Source organism: Lycium ferocissimum, chromosome 3 (genome assembly GCF_029784015.1).
Source record: "Lycium ferocissimum isolate CSIRO_LF1 chromosome 3, AGI_CSIRO_Lferr_CH_V1, whole genome shotgun sequence".
NCBI classification, from domain to species: Eukaryota; Viridiplantae; Streptophyta; class Magnoliopsida; order Solanales; family Solanaceae; genus Lycium; species Lycium ferocissimum.
Genome location: NC_081344.1, coordinates 65887095 through 65905426, shown reverse-complemented (window position 1 = coordinate 65905426; position 18332 = coordinate 65887095). Strand labels below are relative to the sequence as shown.

The 18332-nt window shown below is 35.7% G+C and overlaps 1 protein-coding gene and 1 pseudogene across 1 annotated transcript; both read left to right on the top strand.

Annotated features, from left to right (window-relative positions):
- Positions 1–1359: 1359 nt before the first annotated feature.
- On the top strand, positions 1360–4066 carry LOC132050442 (pumilio homolog 1-like). Its single transcript, XM_059441685.1, has 2 exons — positions 1360–3190; positions 3293–4066. The coding sequence occupies exon 1, from the start codon at positions 1750–1752 to the stop codon at positions 2236–2238; it is 489 nt and encodes a 162-aa protein (XP_059297668.1). The 5' UTR covers positions 1360–1749; the 3' UTR covers positions 2239–3190; positions 3293–4066.
- A 3454-nt stretch (positions 4067–7520) lies between these two features.
- Positions 7521–11289, top strand: LOC132050441 (elongation factor 2-like; annotated as a pseudogene).
- Positions 11290–18332: the final 7043 nt, after the last annotated feature.

Below are 18332 nucleotides of genomic sequence, written 5' to 3'. Positions count from 1 at the left end.
AAATATTATTTTTACCGTAACTTACTGTAAGCACCTTTGTAATATAAGTTAGTTAAATCCACCGAAATTTAATTCATTTTGAACACTTAACACCACTAAAGTAGCTAAAGAACATGATTGCAAATCGAGTAAGCCATTTTCCTTAAGCCAGAGGACGCTAGTCAAATGGAGTTATCAGATCTCTTAATAATAACGCAACTATCCTCTATAATCGTATTTGAAAAAAAAATAAAATTAAATACCACTAAGCAAGTTAGTGGATATTTTATTAACAGAAAAGGCTCAAATACACCATCAAATTATCGGAAATGACTCATTTATGCCATCGATCGATCGGAAATGGCTCATTTATGCCACTCATCAATAGTTTGGCTCATTTATGTCATAGCCGTTACCAAATGACTCATCCATGTCATTTTTCATTAATGACGATTTTACAATACCAGATATGATACGTGACCTCCAACTAGACGGTTGTGGGTGGGTCGGGTGTATGGGTCAGATTTTTTATTAATTTGGAATTTAAAATTAGGCTAATTTAATTAAATGACGTAGACCTCTAATTGAAAGTCACGTGTCATATCTGGTATTATAAAATTGACATTAATGAAAATGACATGGGTGAGTCATTTTGATAAATACGATGGCATAAATGAGTCAAACTATTGATGAGTGACATAAATGAGCCATTTTTGATAGCTCGATGGCATAAATAAGTCAAACTATTGGTGAGTGACATAAATAAGCTATTTCCTAGGTGACGACACATCTGAACATTTTTCAGTTTCATTAATAAAAGCAAAGTACAACAAAAACAAAGTTCTGACAAAACCAAATGAAAACAGCAAAAAAATATAAAGAAAGGGGAGCTGGGTTTCCTAAATAAACCCTAGAATCTCGGTCAAAGAAGGCAAGAAATACTCAGATGCAACTTACTCAGCCTCTAGTATGAAAGATCTGCACACTTCGAGAGTTTTTTGTTGATGTTCCAACAAATGATGTATGCTTCAAGAGCTTTATGACGACATTTCACTATAACATTCAAGTTATTTTTTTTAAAATTGATTTTTCATGTTATATTTCACCTTTTTATAAGACTATAACAACATTCTATTTATAACAACAGTGACCATCATTATACTAATACACTCTGTGTAAAATTACCTCTTATAACAATCCTATTCAAATATTGATTGATTTTGTCTTTCACTAATTCTGAATGTCTATACTAAACTTTCCCTCTTCGTTCATTGAGGGTTTCAACATGTCAGCTTAGTGGCAATAAATTCCAAACTAAGGATAATTTGGTCATTTTACCTATTAATTGAGTAATATACCAATTAGCTATGTATTTCTAAGGCCACCTCAGCCTGCCCTGCAATTGAATAGCCACTCATCACTTTCTACCCTAAAAACTCCTCCATGGCGCCTTGAGAAAAGAGCTTTCTTGGAATTTTGGTTGATCAAAGATTGGATTTTTATGAGCTGAAAGCTTATATTATGAGGTTGTCCAGGTGCGGTTTGTAGCTTTTTCAGGTTTATATGACAAAGTTTTGATTTTGTAGCTTTCTTGGGGTGGTAAGGATTGTGGGTACTGATTATATATGACAAAGTTTTGGTTTTGATAGCTTTCTTGGTTTGTTAAGGATTGTGGGTAGTGATTATATTTGTTGTGGAATGAGTTTGTGAAGATGGTATCTGAAGTGGGTAGGAGACCAATGATGGGAAACAATGAAAATTCCTTAGGAGATGAGTTTGAGACAGAAATTGGGATTTTTCTTCGTGACTGAAGCCGATGATCGCGAAAAAGCTTTGAATATGTATAGAAGTGGATCAGCTCCACCTACTGTTGAAGGTTCATTGAGTGCAGTTGGTGGATTGCTTAACAAGAATGGTTTCATGTCTGAGGAAAAACTTAGGTCTGATCCTGCTTACTTATCTTACTATTACACAAATGTAAATCTTAATCCTAGGTTGCCTCAACCACTGTTGTCCGGAGAAGATGAGCGGTTTTCGCAGAGGTTGCAAGGAGGAGGGAGTTCCGCAATCGGTGATAGGAGGAAAGTAAACAAGAATGATAGTCGTAGTAATGGTTGGAGGTCACCCTTTGCGATGCCTCAGGGATTTAATAACTCGAAAAAAGCTGAGAGCGAGAACGAGATGGGTAAATTACAGGTTCCAGTGGAATGGGGCGGTGATGGGCTGATCAGTTTGCCAGGACTAGGACTTTGTAGTTAAAAGAAGAGCACTGCTGAGATGTTCCAGGTGCATACTTGAAACTTTATTTAGTGTATTTTTTACAATTTCAACTTTGACCAATGGTTGTTTAGATTCCAAGATTCAGCTAAAAGTTTGTTACTTGCTATGTTTAGTCGTTCTCCGTTTTCAGTATGGATGTGTTTGAAAGAGTTTCCTTTGTTGACCGAGGTTAAAGAATTTAAAACCTGTGAAACAATAAAAAGTTCAATCTGAATGTTCATTATTCTTGTCCATTAGACTAATTGTCTGTAAATTGTTTCACCTCCTTAAATTACAGGCTAATTGCATTTACTCCGAGCTGTAATTTGTTGCGGTTTTCAATATTAACCTACCTAACGAAATTTTCTATGTTGTGCAAGCTTCATAAATAGATCAATATCATATTGATGTGTTGCAAATTCTATCTTCAATACATTCTTCAACTACTTCCGGAAACAAATGATTAGTCCCCTGCTTCTTGTGTTCCATGAATATCCGGGACATCGAGGAATATCTGGAAAAGCATTCGAGGATCTGCTTTGTGTAGCTTGCTGAACCTTTTGACTGTGCTATAAAATAGAACAACACAGAGCACAACCACACTTCTATGATGACATGATGATAAATGAAATTGATTACTTACATTAGACAGGATGATAAGATGGAATTGTTGGATCATTCCATGGCCAGTACTGTACAGGGCTTTTCTCAGTTTGTTTCTTGCTGTCAACTGTGATTCTGTTCTAGCCCTGCAGGTTTGTTTCTCTTTTAATCAATTTTGCCCATATCTTCTTCTCTTTTTCCTTTTTTTTTTTTTTTTTTTTTGGGTTTCTCTGTATCCCTAACATCATAGCTTTTTCCTTTCTATCTTCGAACTTTCGCAGAAGTGCTTCTTCAATTTCTACAGGCTTTCCGAAGTGTTTTGTGTTCTTCTTGGGTGTTATAGCTACAGGTCAGATATACCTGTGATCATCACTCATGACGATTGTTAGGGCAGTGGTGTTTCAAGTATATATAACATGTTATTACTTATTTCTCTGTAATGTGTCTCAAGGTACCCATTAGAGTTATGAAAGTCTGCTCCTTTTGCCATAAGGACAAACATCAAATACACCCATAGAGAAGCTTTGAGAATGGACATATTTTAAACATCATATATGTTGCTTATTTTGAAGCTTAATAGCTCGATTTGCTTTATATCATCTACATGTTTTGGCTTTTGATGATATGATACAGATACAATTGCGAGGTTGTACTTAATTTGTAAGAAAGTCTGTAATGCTGCAATACTTTCGGCTGAACAAAGATACAGTTTGTAATAATTTAGTCCTTCGTGTTGTAAATTGAACAGGTGAAGTATCTTATCAAGTATCTTATCAGTAAACAAATCTGAACATCTATGCAATATTATTGTATAATAACATGTAAAAGCCGTACTGTTAGGTGATGTTCTGGACTGTCTTGTAATAATGATATTATGTTGGGCCCGTGTTGGCACGGGCCATCCACCCCTAGTATATAAGATATTCTCTAATTACTTGGCATAGCTACTTCTAAGAGGTAATTATTGATAATAACTATCTTTTAATTTATTTATACTTAGTAGCCACAGTGATTTTGTAAATTCTCATTCGTAGCTATACCAAAATACATCAAGCTTCCGTGGCTGGAGTGGTTATTGGCTCTGCCCTTGCCCGCCCAGGTTCAAACCCAGCCAACCACATTACTTTTCTTACATATTTTTCCTAGCTTCCTCTCCTTGTATTTTGAGTGTATCTGAGTGTATTTCGTCATATGTATTTGGCTCATATTATATCTCATATGTATTTGGCCTGAGTGTATTTCGTCATATGTATTTGGCTCATATTGTATCTGATATGTATTTGGCCTGAGTGTCTTGTATCTGAATGTATATGAAGCCAAATACATTTAGATACAAGACAAGAAGCTCAAATACATATGAGATACAAGACATATGAGCCAAATACATATGAGATGCGTTCAAATAAAGTTCAAATAGATGTGACATCAGATACAACTGAACATCTACACTCACAAATACAACGAAAATTGTACACTCAAATATAATCAAATACAGCGAAAACACAATCAAATACACGCGAATACACAAAAGGTAGCTACGAATGGTAATTTTGAAAAGGTAGCTACGTATGGAAAGAAGGAACAATAAGGCAGTTATTTATGTAAGTTTACCTATTTTGTAATAATCAGATATTCTATATAGAAATGAAACATATAAAAAGTTTATTTAACTCCTACATTAATAATTGCTATACATGTGAACACAAGAAAGTAGCTACGTATATTAGACACATGAAATCATGTATCTGAATAACTACTCTGAGCCTTTTTCACTTCTCCTATTTTAATTTGAATAACTATTTAATGTAGTATTTGGTTTCATGGAAACGTGGGATACTCTTTATATTCCCAACAAAGTTCACTGAATATTTGCTTTGGGACATTATCTAGACTCTGAAGTAAAACGTTCATGCATTTGAAAAATTGAAGAGTCAGTAGTATTAAATTGAAGAGTTATATATTTGAATTCTCATTATTGTGATGATGCTTTTTTTCTTCACTAATAGCATTATAACACTATCATTCATTCTTTTTCTCTATAAACCGAATTATCAAGCACTTCGTTAATACTATGCTTGATATTGAAAGGAAGAACGAAAGTTTAATTAAAGGCAAGGAAGGGCTTTATTTGTGGTAGATTAAAGCTTTTAAGGTATGTGACCATAAGCTTTCTCCTTATTTTCTTTTGTGTTTTTTGGCGTATAATTTCTGAAATGTAAATATGAAATTTTCAGAGTTTAGGTTAATGTGGATCACTCATAATGTAAAAGCAATATGGTTATGTAACTGTTCTTCGTTATTATATGGTGTTTACTGTAAATGTTTAGTTTTATTGTTGAACTTAATCAGCATTCATCAATGCTTGAATAATTCAAGTGAAAAACAATAGAAGAAAGAAGAAGAAGTAATGGAGAAGAAACAGTTATGAAAAGAAAGAAAGAAGAGATAATGTATTCATTATCATTGAGGTTTCCCCCATTAGAAAGAAGAGGCATCCAGAGGAGAAAGAACGGCACCACCGGTGCGATCATCCATACTAATCTGAATTTGACCATACATAGTCAAAACATCAGTGGTTTCCCCTATTTGCTGAGTAGGAGAGGAAGGATGTGTAAGAGAGGCATCCAGAGGAGAGGGAACGACACCACCTGTGCGATCATCCAAGTACTTTAAAAATGCATACGACTTGCACACAGCCCATATACAGCTCCACGCAGGATAATCTTCAGTGATAGCCTTTTGACCATCAAATGGATTTGGTCTAACATATTCTTGCATATCTTGAGCTTTCACCAAATCTTCCAAGTAAGCCCATTTGGCCTAGCTTATAAGTTTCAACAACTTATAAGCTGTTTTTAGCTTTTTTGAGTGTTTGGGTGGCAAGCTTATAAGCAATTTTGTGCTTAAAATAAGCCCAAAAAAATAATAATAAGGGCCCCGTTTGGCTTGGCTTAAAAAAAACAGCTTATAAGCTGAAAACAACTTATAAGCCAAAAAAAAAAAAAAAAAAAAAAAGTTGGGCTACCCCAACTTATTCTTTAAGCTATTTTCAGCTTATAAGTTGCTTTTTTTAAGCTAACCCCAACTTACTTTTTTTGGCTTATAAACTGTTGTCAGCTTATAAACTGCTTTTTTTAAGCTAAGCCAAACGGGCCCTTAAGCTCTTATTTGACCTTCAATACTTGACAAGAATTCTTCATGAAATGACATAAATTAGAATACAAACAGTTGAAGCGTCAGACGATACTTGAATTTCTTACCTAAACAATTATATGTCTCTCTTTGCTTATGGTTAAATGAATAAGGAAATATCACAGTATGAGCCTATTTTAGACAAATTACACAAACAATAAATAATACGTAAAGAGTTATTAGCAAAGGAGAGCAACAACCCGTAAGCTTACTGGATTGCGCGATGCCTTATAAGTGGAGTCATCAACCAACAGTGTTGGATTTGTTATATTTTGGAAATTTATTCCAAACACGTTCCAGTTTCTTGAAAAAATATTAACGATATTCCTTCCCCTTTTTAATCATTCTTTTCTCACACTGATCTTAATCCTACAAAACAGTTGAAAGTATTTGGATTGTTAGTCTACCAACAGTTTACTGATGGAAAATTCAGAAAGATCAGAAAATTAGATAATCTCCATTATTTATTAGAAGCAAATGTTTTTTCATTAAATATTAGGAGATAATATCAGTTAGTTATTTGTTGCAGTTGTTTCTAGTAAGTTAGAAAATTATATGGTAGAGAAGTTTACTTACCCAGTAAAATAAAACCTTCTCACCAATTTCCAAGTGAGAAATTATTTGCTTAAGATTATGACTGCCAAGGAAAAAAAGCAACATCAAATCAGTATAAACCGGAGTATATAGCCATCCTGAGTCGACAAACTTGAAGGATAGATACTCGAAGCGTACGATTGTCTAAAAGTCCAGATGGCCACTTCAACTTTTCAAAGCAAAACTCCATAAATTCCTTGGAGGTCAAATAAGAGCTTCCTTGGAAGATTTGGTGAAAGCTCAAGATCTGCAAGAATATGTTAGACAAAATCCATTTGATGGTCAAAAGGCTATCACTGAAGGTTCTCCTGAGTGGAGCTTCTATGACGATATATATCGAATAACGATACATTAATCTTTTAATTTATAAATTGCTCACACTGTTTATTTACTGGATAATCAATGTAAGATGATATTCAAAAGATCATATGCTTTTGTTCCTCTGCGTGTTGAAAATCACAGCTGGTGGAGTTTGGATTTGCTTTGGTAGGATTTGCTCTTGCTGACTCTGCTTCTGAAAATTTGCTACTTCCTTCATTTGAACTTCTTCATCTCTGATTTTAAGAGTGCATGCATGTTGAGGATGTCCATGATGTCTGCAATATAGGCAGACAAGGCTTAAGAGGCAGACAAGATTGGGAAATGGACAGAGTTGCAGCTTTCACGAGGGAGATGGTGGATGGCTTCCAGGGAGGTTTTGAGGGATAAGACAAGACCGTATGGTGAGAGACACATACAAGCTGCTACAGGCGAGCTTGTTTGATGCATGACCAATTGAAAAGAGAGGATGTCAGATTGTATCCAGGTGCTTTCTATGTGGGGAATGTGAAGAAACAAATAGTCATTTGTTCTTGCATTGCAAAGTAACAACTCAGTTGTGGCAGATATTCTGAGCTTGGTCAATCAGAGTTGGGTAATGCCTCAGAAACCTACAGATCTTTTACTCGAGTGTTAGATATTTCTGAGCTTGGTCAATCAGAGTTGGGTAGTGCCTCAGAAACCTACAGATCTACTCAAATGTTGGATGGTTTGACCCTTTACAAATTTGAATAGAAGAAAATAACCTTTTTATATCTCCCACGTGTGAAAGTTATATCTCCTTTTATAAGCAATGTGATTGTTTTTCCTGTGTCTTTTTATTTAAGTTTCTTTAAACTTGCACTATATCCGTTATACTTCCAATGAGACTTTTCATGTTTTTTTTTTCTTCTTCTTGTGCAGCATAACTGATTTGGGTAGCGGCAGAATTGTAAGGTCTCAATTATTCGCCTTCTTCTTCTCTCTATACTCGGAACTCAAAAAATGAATTTGTAGTTACAGTTAACAAGCATCCAAGATGATGAAGTTCACAGCTGAAGAGCTTAGGAAGATTATGGACTACAAGCATAACATTCGTAATATGTCTGTTATTGCTCATGTCGACCATGGAAAATCTACCCTTACGGATCCTCTGGTGGCGGCTGATGGTATCATTGCACAGGAAGTGGCAGGTGATGTCAGAATGACAGATACACGTGCAGATGAGGCTGAGTGTGGTATTACCGCCAAGTCCACTGGTATTTTGCTTAACTACCGGATGACCGATGAATCCCTGAAGAACTACAAGGGGGAGAAATGGGATTGAGTACCTCATCAACCTGATCGATTCACCCGGGCACGTTGATTTCTCATCTGAAGTGACAGCTTCCCTTCAAATCACTGATGGTGCAATTGTTGTGGTTGATTGTGTGGAAGGTGTCTGTGAGCAAACAGAGACTGTGCTCCGTCAAGCCCTCGGTGAAAGGATTCGTCCTGTCTTGACGGTTAACAAGGACAGGTGTTTCCTTGAGCTACAGGTTGATGTAGGGGAGGCTTATCAGACATTCCAAAGAGTTATTGAGAATGCTAATGTCATTATGGCTATATATGAAGATCCTCTTCTCGGTGATGTCCAGGTTTATCCCGAGAAAGGTACTGTTGCTTTTTCCGCTGGTTTGCATGGTTGGGCTTTCACTCTCACCAATTTTGCCAAGATGTATGCTTCGAAATTTGGAGTCGATGAGTCTAAGATGATGGAAAGGCTGTGGGGCGAGAACTTTTTTGACTCTGCCACCAAAAATTGGACCACCAAAAACACTGGGTCACCGTCATGCAAGCGTGGGTTTGTTCAGTTTTGCTATGAGCCAATCAAGCAGATTATTAACACTTGCATGAACGATCAGAAAGATAAGCTCTTGCCAATGTTGCAGAAGCTCGGTGTAACCATGAAATTAGATGAGAAAGATTTGATGGGTAAGGCACTGATGAAGCGTGTCATGCAGACCTGGCTTCCTGCAAGTACTGCTCTTCTGGAAATGATGATCTTCCATCTTCCCTCCCCTCCACAGCTCAAAGATACCGTGTGGAAAACCTGTACGAGGGACTCCTTGATGATGCTTATGCCAATGCCATCAGGAACTGTGACCCAGAGGGGCCGCTTATGCTTTATGTATCCAAGATGATTCGAGCATCGGACAGGGGTAGATTCTTTGCTTTTGGTCGTGTGTTTGCTGGTAAGGTTTGTACTGGTATGAAGGTCAGGGTCATGGGTCCCAACTATGTACCAGACTACCAGGTGAAAAGAAGGATCTGTATGTTAAGAATGTTTGGATGGGCAAGAGGCAAGAAACCGTTGAGGATGTCCCCTGTGGTAACACTGTTGCTATTGTCGGTCTTGATCAATTTATTACCAAGAATGCAACATTGACGAATGAAAAGGAAGTCGATGCTCATCCAATCAGAGCAATGAAATTTTATGTGTCACCAGTTGTGCGTGTTGCCGTGCAGTGCAAGGTTGCATCTGACCTTCCCAAGCTTGTTGAAGGGTTGAAACGTCTGGCAAAGTCTGATCCCATGGTTGTTTGCTCTATTGAAGAGTCGGGTGAGCATATCATTGCTGGTGCTGGAGAACTCCACCTTGAGATCTGCTTGAAAGACTTGCAGGATGACTTCATGGGTGGTGCTGAAATTATAAAATCTGATCCTGTGGTGTCCTTCCGTGAGACAGTCCTGGAGAAGTCTTGTAGGACAGTGATGAGTAAATCTCCTAACTCAATATGTTTGGCAATGAAATTTAGGTCCAGCTTTAATTTTGGTGTTTGCTGGGAAAATAGCGCTGCTCTCTAATCTCTAGCTATGGCGGTAGAGAACTGATAATCAATATCTGTTGTTTGCAGCGAAATATTTGTCGTGTTCAGCCTTTTTCTTAGCCTTCCTTTGTTTGATATTCTCCACAAGGTTAGAACTTCTATTATAACCTATTTCTTTTATTCATTGTTTGCTTTTCCCACCACAATTGCATAATTTGGGTGTGGTCCTCCTATGTACCAAATAGCAGAATCCCAAACCTCTTTTTATTTTAATGCTATGAAAGTGTTTTGAATTTAATTAAGCAAATAATTGAGGAAATTTGCACCCTTTCAAACTCAATATGTTTGAAAATGAAATTTAGGTTTAGCCTCTTTCCTGATATGCTTGGGATAAAATTTATTTCACTCTTTATGTGCTTGAAAATTACAAATTGTAGTCAATAGATATTTATTTTTAAAAAAAAATTATGTGTTGATTATTTTCATTTTTATGTCAAAATTAGATATTTGTTGTCCTTATTTGCCTTCTTATGGCTATTCATGGTCATTCTCGAAGACGACGATGTGGAATAGGTGTGAGCTTAGATATGGCTTTACGAAGAAATTGTTATAGTTTGAGAATATTTTCTAGAGTTGTTTAGGTGCACACTCTCACCTGGCTACTCCTTGTGCTTTTCTTGATAGCAGGGCTCTGTGGGTGCTAATCATCTGGACTGCCATTGTAAAAAAATTGTGATGCTTGCGCCTCCTGAATCTTTGGTTGGGAGTTCATCAAATGAAAATTCATTCATATCGCCTCCACCAATAACCATGGTAAATAAATATATGTTTTACATTCGTGATTTTGGGTTAATTACACAGATCATGGAACTGGATAGTATACAATAACAAAGGGTGCCAACTTTAAGTGCCAACTTTAATTTTTTAACATGAGGTGGGCTTAAATGGTGAAGTGGTGATTCATAAAGATGACCCCAACTTGTTTACGATTGAGGCGTAGTTGTTATTGTTGTTCTGTTGGTTGCATTAACATGAGTTGGGCTTAAATGGTGAAGTGATGATTCATATAGACGATCCCAACTTGTTTAGGATTGAGGCGTAGTTGTTATTGTTGTTCTGTTTGTTGCATTAATGAATATCGATTGTTGTGAGTCATCATTTATTGCTTGTGTCATATTGGAAACGTAAAAGGATGTCCAGTTCATACTGTGGGTCGAAGCCTTTGGCGCCGAATACATGGAAGGAGAATGAAATCGAGTTCTTCATTGGAATCCTCTTCGAAGAATGTGATTCATGCGGAAAGCTTCAACCAACTAGACTGGGAAAAAGTTGCTTGGAAATTGTATCATCGAATACGCAAACGAAGTAGTGAAACTGAAATCAACACATTGTTTAAAAAAATTAGAGATGAGACAAAGCAGTTCATGGATCTTTTGCATTTAACTGATGATAATTTGAACCCAAGCAACAACATAGTAATTTCTGACAATGAGGTGTGGAAAAATATTTACCCGGTAAGTTTGTTAAAGCTACTATAAGTTGGTACTGTATTTTGATGGTTAAGAGCTTGTTTGGATGGGCTTAAAAAAAACAGCTTATAAGCTAGAAACAGCTTATAAGCTAAGAAAAAATAAGTTGGGGTAGGTCAACTTATTTTTTTTGGCTTATAAGTTATTTTCAGCTTATAAGCTGCTTTAGATAAGCTAAGCTAAACGGGCCCAATTAATTTTTTGGGCTTATTTTAAGCACAAATGACTTTAAGCTGGTCAGCCAAACACTCAAAAAAACTGAAAATAATTTATAAGCAACTTATAAGCCAATCCAAACGGGCTCTAAGCTTTTTACTTAATAAATTGTCTTCAATTTGTTTTCTTTCATAGATCCATGGTGATGAGAAGCTGTTCAAAAAGGAAGGGCTTTTATATTATAAAATGTTTATAGAGATATTTGACAACGATCTTGCTACTGGTAAACATGTCAATTATGGAATGGATAGGGACACTCTAGAAAGGATTGGTAGAAGAGTTGCTTATGGTACAACCGGACTCATTTCAAATTGTGGGATGCATAGGGGAGTTTTCCGTGATCTTGTCAAGCCGCTTTTCAACCCTGACATAGGGAGAAGGTGGGTCTCTCTTAGTATAAACATCAAAGTGCTATGGCTTATGTCGTTGATTAAGAAAAGGATGTACCATGAGAAGAAGAGCTTGGAAAACTAGCACTTAGTTGTGGTTGGAATTGTGAAAAATTTAAGTTAATTTTTTGGAAAGATAAATATCATAGATATTTAGAAGAGTTTCTAGAAAGCTATAATGTAATATCTTTGATATATGTTGTATTTAGGAAATGTCTAGAAATTCTAGACACTTAGATATTTCAGGAATGAGATTTAATTATCTAGATCCTTTCGTATCTAGAATAATATCAAGATATTCTAGAGTAGTGGTAGGAGATAAAGATAACTAGATTTTTCTAATAAATGTATCTGTAAGATTTCTAACCATCCCTACACAAAAGCATAAATAAAGGTGGTCTTAGTCATTTGTAAGCTAAGCCAACCCAATTCAAGTCATTTGCCCAATTCAAGAGTCTTCTTCCATTAAAAAGTTCTCCTTTCCGAAGCTTCCTCTTCTTTAGTTGAATCTTCGGATCTTAGTTAACGATCTTGGGCTAGCAAAAGGTTTTCCCGATTTAAGTTTTCTTCTGTTATATTTCTCTACATGGTATCAGAGCCATAGCTATATACGTTGGCTTCTGGATATATTTTCAAGATCGGGTTAGTGGTCGATTCAATTGTTTTTTTCTAAACGGACGCGTGTGGTCGTGCTAACGGATCGGGATGGAATTATTGAACCCAACTACAAGGTATGGAAGACCTGTCAGAGTCTTACCTTGTTGGCGAGGATTGCGGGGTTGTCACAACGGGGAGTAACACAAATCCTCCCGCCGACGCACCGAAAAATAACGACGCACGTAAGAAGGGAAGCAGATTAATGCCAAGGGGAGTTTATCCCGAAGAGGTCCATCTCTCCTGGGCTTATTTGATCATATAATAAGGTGTAAATCACCATGAAATACGTGGAGACCCTTGATCGTTTGTTCAACAAGCGAAGCTTGGCTACGATTTTGGAGAACGAATCGCCAACACCATTCAAGGTAATCTTTCTATTGCCGAGTACTTCTTGAAGATTAAAACTTATGTTCGAAATATCTCTATTAAATCCGACGAGGCTATTTTTCGAAGCACGAATGAGAAAAATTATCATTCGTGGTTCAAGTCGAATATATTCCTTTGTTACATCAATTCAAGGACGGGCTCAACAACCATCCTGGAGGAATTTGAGAATTTGTTATCGTCACAGAGTTATTAGCCAAACAAATAATGGGTGTATCCGTCAAAGAAGGTGAAGGAAATGCTCTTGTAGCCGAGCAAGAGGAACTTTAAAGGAAAAGAGATAGGCTACACTCGCTCCTCCGTGGTTCAAGCTAGCCAGAGCATGGAAGCAGTCTTCTAACAATCACGGCAGTTAAGCCTCCCAAATGCTATCGGTGCGGCAAAATAGGGCACATAAAAAGATATTGCCGAGTCAAAGAGAGTAATATGGCTCAAACCGAGAAAGTCAAGAAAAAGAAGACCGGGAAAGTGCTTTGTAGCTGAGACTCGAGCAGTAGATGCCATGGCTTCCATTAATTTTGAAAAAGACTGGATCGTGGATTCAGGATGTGGGCACCATCTCACTGAAGATGAATCTAAAATTTTCAACTTCTAAGAAAACAATGGTTGTGATGTCATTGTGATGCCGATAATACGGTCCATCACGTGGAGAAGGAAGGTACGGGGTGTCATCAACAAGCATGAAGATTCTGAAGACGTTCAGACTAGTGACGTGGTAGCTGCCATCGAGGAAATCAACGAAGCAGACCCCGAAACTAGTAATAAAAGTCCGGACGTGAAGGATGTGAAGTAGAACATGAGCCTACAAAGGTCCGAAACTATACATGTCAATGGCGACAATTTCAGACAAAGCATTGAGGGAGATATAGTGAAAGTTGAAGTCTCTGGTCAATCATCTGACATATCAAGGTCAATTACTGGCTCAGAGGAAATACTAGAAGCAAATGGAGAAGCAAAAGATCAACTAAATGAAGAGACTGACCTTGAAGGCTCAATTTTAGATGGAGATGCAAATGGTATGATTTTTGGAGGCTCTGAAGCTGCCAAACAATTTATTGAGGAGCTGCAAAGGGAATCTAGTGGTGGATCCTATGCTGGTATTGAGGCTTTGAAAGAAATCCATGGTCAGATTGTCATTGACTCAGATAGTTCTCCATATAACACAATTATCAAGGAGCTAAGAGAAAGAGGGAGTCCGGAAACTCAAGAACGTAAAACTCAAAGATGGAGATGATTCACGTGGTTCGCAAAGGCCAAAAAGAAATATTGTCAAGTTTGGCCGTGACAGAGATGAAAATTTTATCAAGATGTATTCATGTTTCTTTGGAGGCCCAATTATTAGCGGAAAATCATCATCATTTGAAGAAGGAAGAAGTGTTGAGAAAATATTGTTGAGATCTTCACCATGGCACGCTCACAAGCTTCGTCTGAGTTCTTCCGCGACAAGTTCAGGATAGCTTCCAAAAAATTACTTTAAGGGGGAGTGAAAAATTAAAGTTAATTTTTTGGAAGAATAAATATTATAGATATTTAGAATAGTTTCTAGAAAGCTATAATGTAATATCTTTGATATATATTGTATTTAGGAAATGTCTAGAAATTCTAGACACTTAAATATTTGTAGTTGAGGATAGAATTATCTAGATCCTTTTGTATCTAGAATAATATCAAGATATTCTAGAGTAGTGGTAGGAGATAAAGATAACTAGATTTTTCTAATAGATGTATCTAGAAGTATTTCTAGAACCATCCCTACACAAGTATAAATAGGGGTGGTCTTAGTCATTTGTAAGCTAAGCCAACCCAATTGTAAGTCATTTAAGCCAATTCAAGAGTCTTCTTCCATTAAAAAGTTCTCCTTTCCGAAGCTTCCTCTTCTTTAGTTGAATCTTCCGATCTTAGTTAACGATCTTAGGCTAGCAGAAGGTTTCCCGATTTAAGTTTTCTTCTGCTATATTTCTCTACAGGAATGACAATGATGGACAGTATTATACGCTTTTTGTTTGTTTTCTTCCAAGTGTCAGCTCTCTCTCTACCTGGTGATGCGTTTTTCGTGTGATTTTCCAAGTGTAATTTTACAGCATTTTCCTTGTTCTTCAGACCTGATTTTCCAACATTAAGCATTGTGACCGTGATCTTTGAGAGCAGAAGCTGTTGCAAACGCAAACAGGCGGAATTAGATCCTTCATTGGCAGAAGAATCTTTGCGTGGCTTAGAGTGTTATTGTTGTATTATATTACTTAACATACGGAAAAGGGCTTAAAATACCCTTAAACTATTAAAATTGGTACAAAAATACTTTCCATCCATCTTTGAGCCCCCAAATATCTCTGGTGTCCACCTATGGGATCTAATATATCATTATTTCTAGCAACCCTGTCATTTATGACATGTCAGCATTTAATTGGTTATCCCATATAATTAACTAATGTAATTAGTTTTAAACTATGTTGACCTGATACCAACCCACCTACCCGACAAATCCGACCCGTCCCAAATTAAATAAGGCTAAAAACGAAGCAATTTTATCAAATTATCACTTATTTATGCTGGAAACAATAAAAATTCCAGTACGCTAATGCTTAATTCAAGCACTGATACCAGGTTGCATAATAGTTTATCCACTGTTCGTTCAGTTGTTCTCATCCAGCTAATAACTCTCATATAACTTTGTAAAAGGAAGAGTAATTTAACAAAAAACAAAAGAAAAGGAAAAAATAGTTATAATTAGCAAAAAAAATAAAACCAGTATGCAATAAGTGATGGGTAACCATTTCTTTTCACACTTACCAGGAAATACTTATGGTATATTTGGGGCGGGTCGGGTTTGTCAAGTAGGTGGGTTGAGATTCGGTCAATATAGTTTAAAATTAATTAATTATAAGGGGTAAATAATTAAATGTCATTAGTCATGTCACGTCATAGATGAAATGAGACTGTTAGAAATAAGGGTATATTAGATCACATAGGTTGACGGCAGAGGTATATTAGACCCCATAGGTGGACGGCAGGGGTATTTAGGGGCTCAAAGTGGTTGGAGCAGATTTTGTACCAATTTAATAGTCACAGATTAAGATTTTAGGCCCTTTCCATACTTAATATTATTGCATTCTTCTTCCCTTGTTTCATCTTGGTGATTGCTTAAACATGATTACTTAATATCATTTTTCGTGTGCCTTATACAACATTTTCCTTGTTCTTCAGATTTTTATTTTCCAACATTAAGCATTGTGACCATGATCTTTGATGCACTTAGTGTATGCAAAAATGATCTGGTGAAAGCATGCTTTCTACAACGATTTGCGAAAATAAGCAAAAATGATCTACAGTGTGCCCTTTTAACACCTTCATTCATTATGGTTTTACATCTACTATCAAGTGCATATGTGGGCCAATGTTGGACATGACTAAACCAACTCAAACGTCCTTTTCTGATTTTTTTTCCCGGTGAATTCTACTTTGTACCTTGTAGTGAATGTGGTCGTTCTAATCTAGTCTAATTTAATATGATTATACATCCCTTATATGGCACACAAGTAGGGGTGTTGGGGCCGTTCGGATTTCGGATTTAAGAGATGTCAATAAACAAATAAGTCTCATTTTCTTCAACGCATTATAGACCGAAAGGATGAAAAATAAATATTTAAATTTTCTTCAATAATAATATTGGAGTCGGAACGACCCCACATTTAAGCTCAAACCACATCACACGCACTCTTAAGTCGTTCAAACCTGTCCTAAAACAATTCTTCCCATGAATGATATTCTTGATATTTTCATTACCTTAGAAAGTTCAATTTTTCATTAAATCATTAAGTTTATACCATCCTAAAACAACGCGTATTTTTTGACTAGAAAAATAACTCATCATCCCATGAATGATATTCTTGATATTTTCATGTTCATCTGTACATACACAATGATCTATCATATTATATTAAAAGCGGAAGCTTTTATCTTCAAAGTTGAATTATAATTTTTCCCTTGCACTAATTAACTATCTAATTAAATAGTAATATAATAATTTAATTTATAATGGTTGAATTAAAAATCCAAAATGCCCATTAAAAAATGAATGACCCTTTCATCCCTCATTTAAATACTACTTTGATAGTAATTTGGTACGGAAAAGTGAATTTTCCGTCCAATCTATTCCCTTCACTACAACATTATATATTTATTGCAACTGTGCAATTATACTACGATGAATCACTATTAATTCCTATACAGATTCTTAAATGTGAAGAGTTATCGATCTGAAAGGTTTTCTGGAAGCACAAGAGTCAATTAGAACTCCTAGATTTTGTGTTATATTACAGCTACCAGATTATCTGTAGGAGTCTTCTTGGACTAAAATTTCTTCTTCAATTACTAGATAATTTAATCAACTACCAATCTCCTCCACCCAAGCACCCTTCAATTACCACACCCTCTTTTCAATTACTATTTCAATCAGCTTATATTCAAGTAATAATTATGCTCGTCTTATCAATGATTTACTATATATTTTTTGTCTAATAACTAAATTTTTTGCAGTGAGTCCTTAACATGCATTAGTTTTTAGTACGTGATTAAATCAAGCACCTTCATGTTGTAATACGTGATTATTGCACTTCTGGGTATTACTTTTTTTTCCCCAATTACCCTTTGTCAAAGAGTAAATCCTTTAGTCTTGATTATTAAATTCTAGCATTTTTTTCTTCTCCTCTCATGAATTCTGTTTTTTTATTTGGTTGGGTGAAGATAGCTGCTAAATGACCACACTTATTTGGCCCAAATGTAGCCACACTTGTGAAAAGACTACCCTAACCTTCTTTTGACTTTGCAATGTTTTCCTCCAAAACACACTAATAAATACAATGATTTATTCCTATTCCCAAAACATTTAACCAACTAAAATTGATCCATTTTTCCATACAAATGAAGATGAATAGTCTCTACATACTTTTTGTATTTGAGGTATATAGCAAACTATACGGTTTATTTAATTTAAAAAATTATACACTTTGCTTATTAAAAAAAATTATGATCTACACAGAAAAAATACTGCTTTAACAACTTGTTTTCTAATCTATATTGAGTATAATTAGTATCAACGTAGATAAATACAACATGTGGGTTTTTTCAATTTGATATAATCAAATATTCTATTTAATTAATATTTATTTAAATTACATGTGAAATTATAAGTAATAATTTGTTTAATATGAATTACTTGTACTAGCTAGTTTTGTTACACACTTATATATCAACCATATTAAATCTTTAACATTATAATTTTACTAACATAAAGAAGTATGATAAAATATCAAATAAAATCACAAGTAATACAAGACCCTTTTTGTATATAGATCATATTAATTTTATTCGTAAATATAGTGTACAATTTGATTTATGATAGTGAACAAGTTATTAAGATAGTA

What these genes read in the sequence shown, in the direction of transcription:
- LOC132050442 (XM_059441685.1), top strand. Translation starts at nt 1,750, where the DNA reads ATGAGTTTGAGACAGAAATTGGGATTTTTCTTCGTGACTGAAGCCGAT.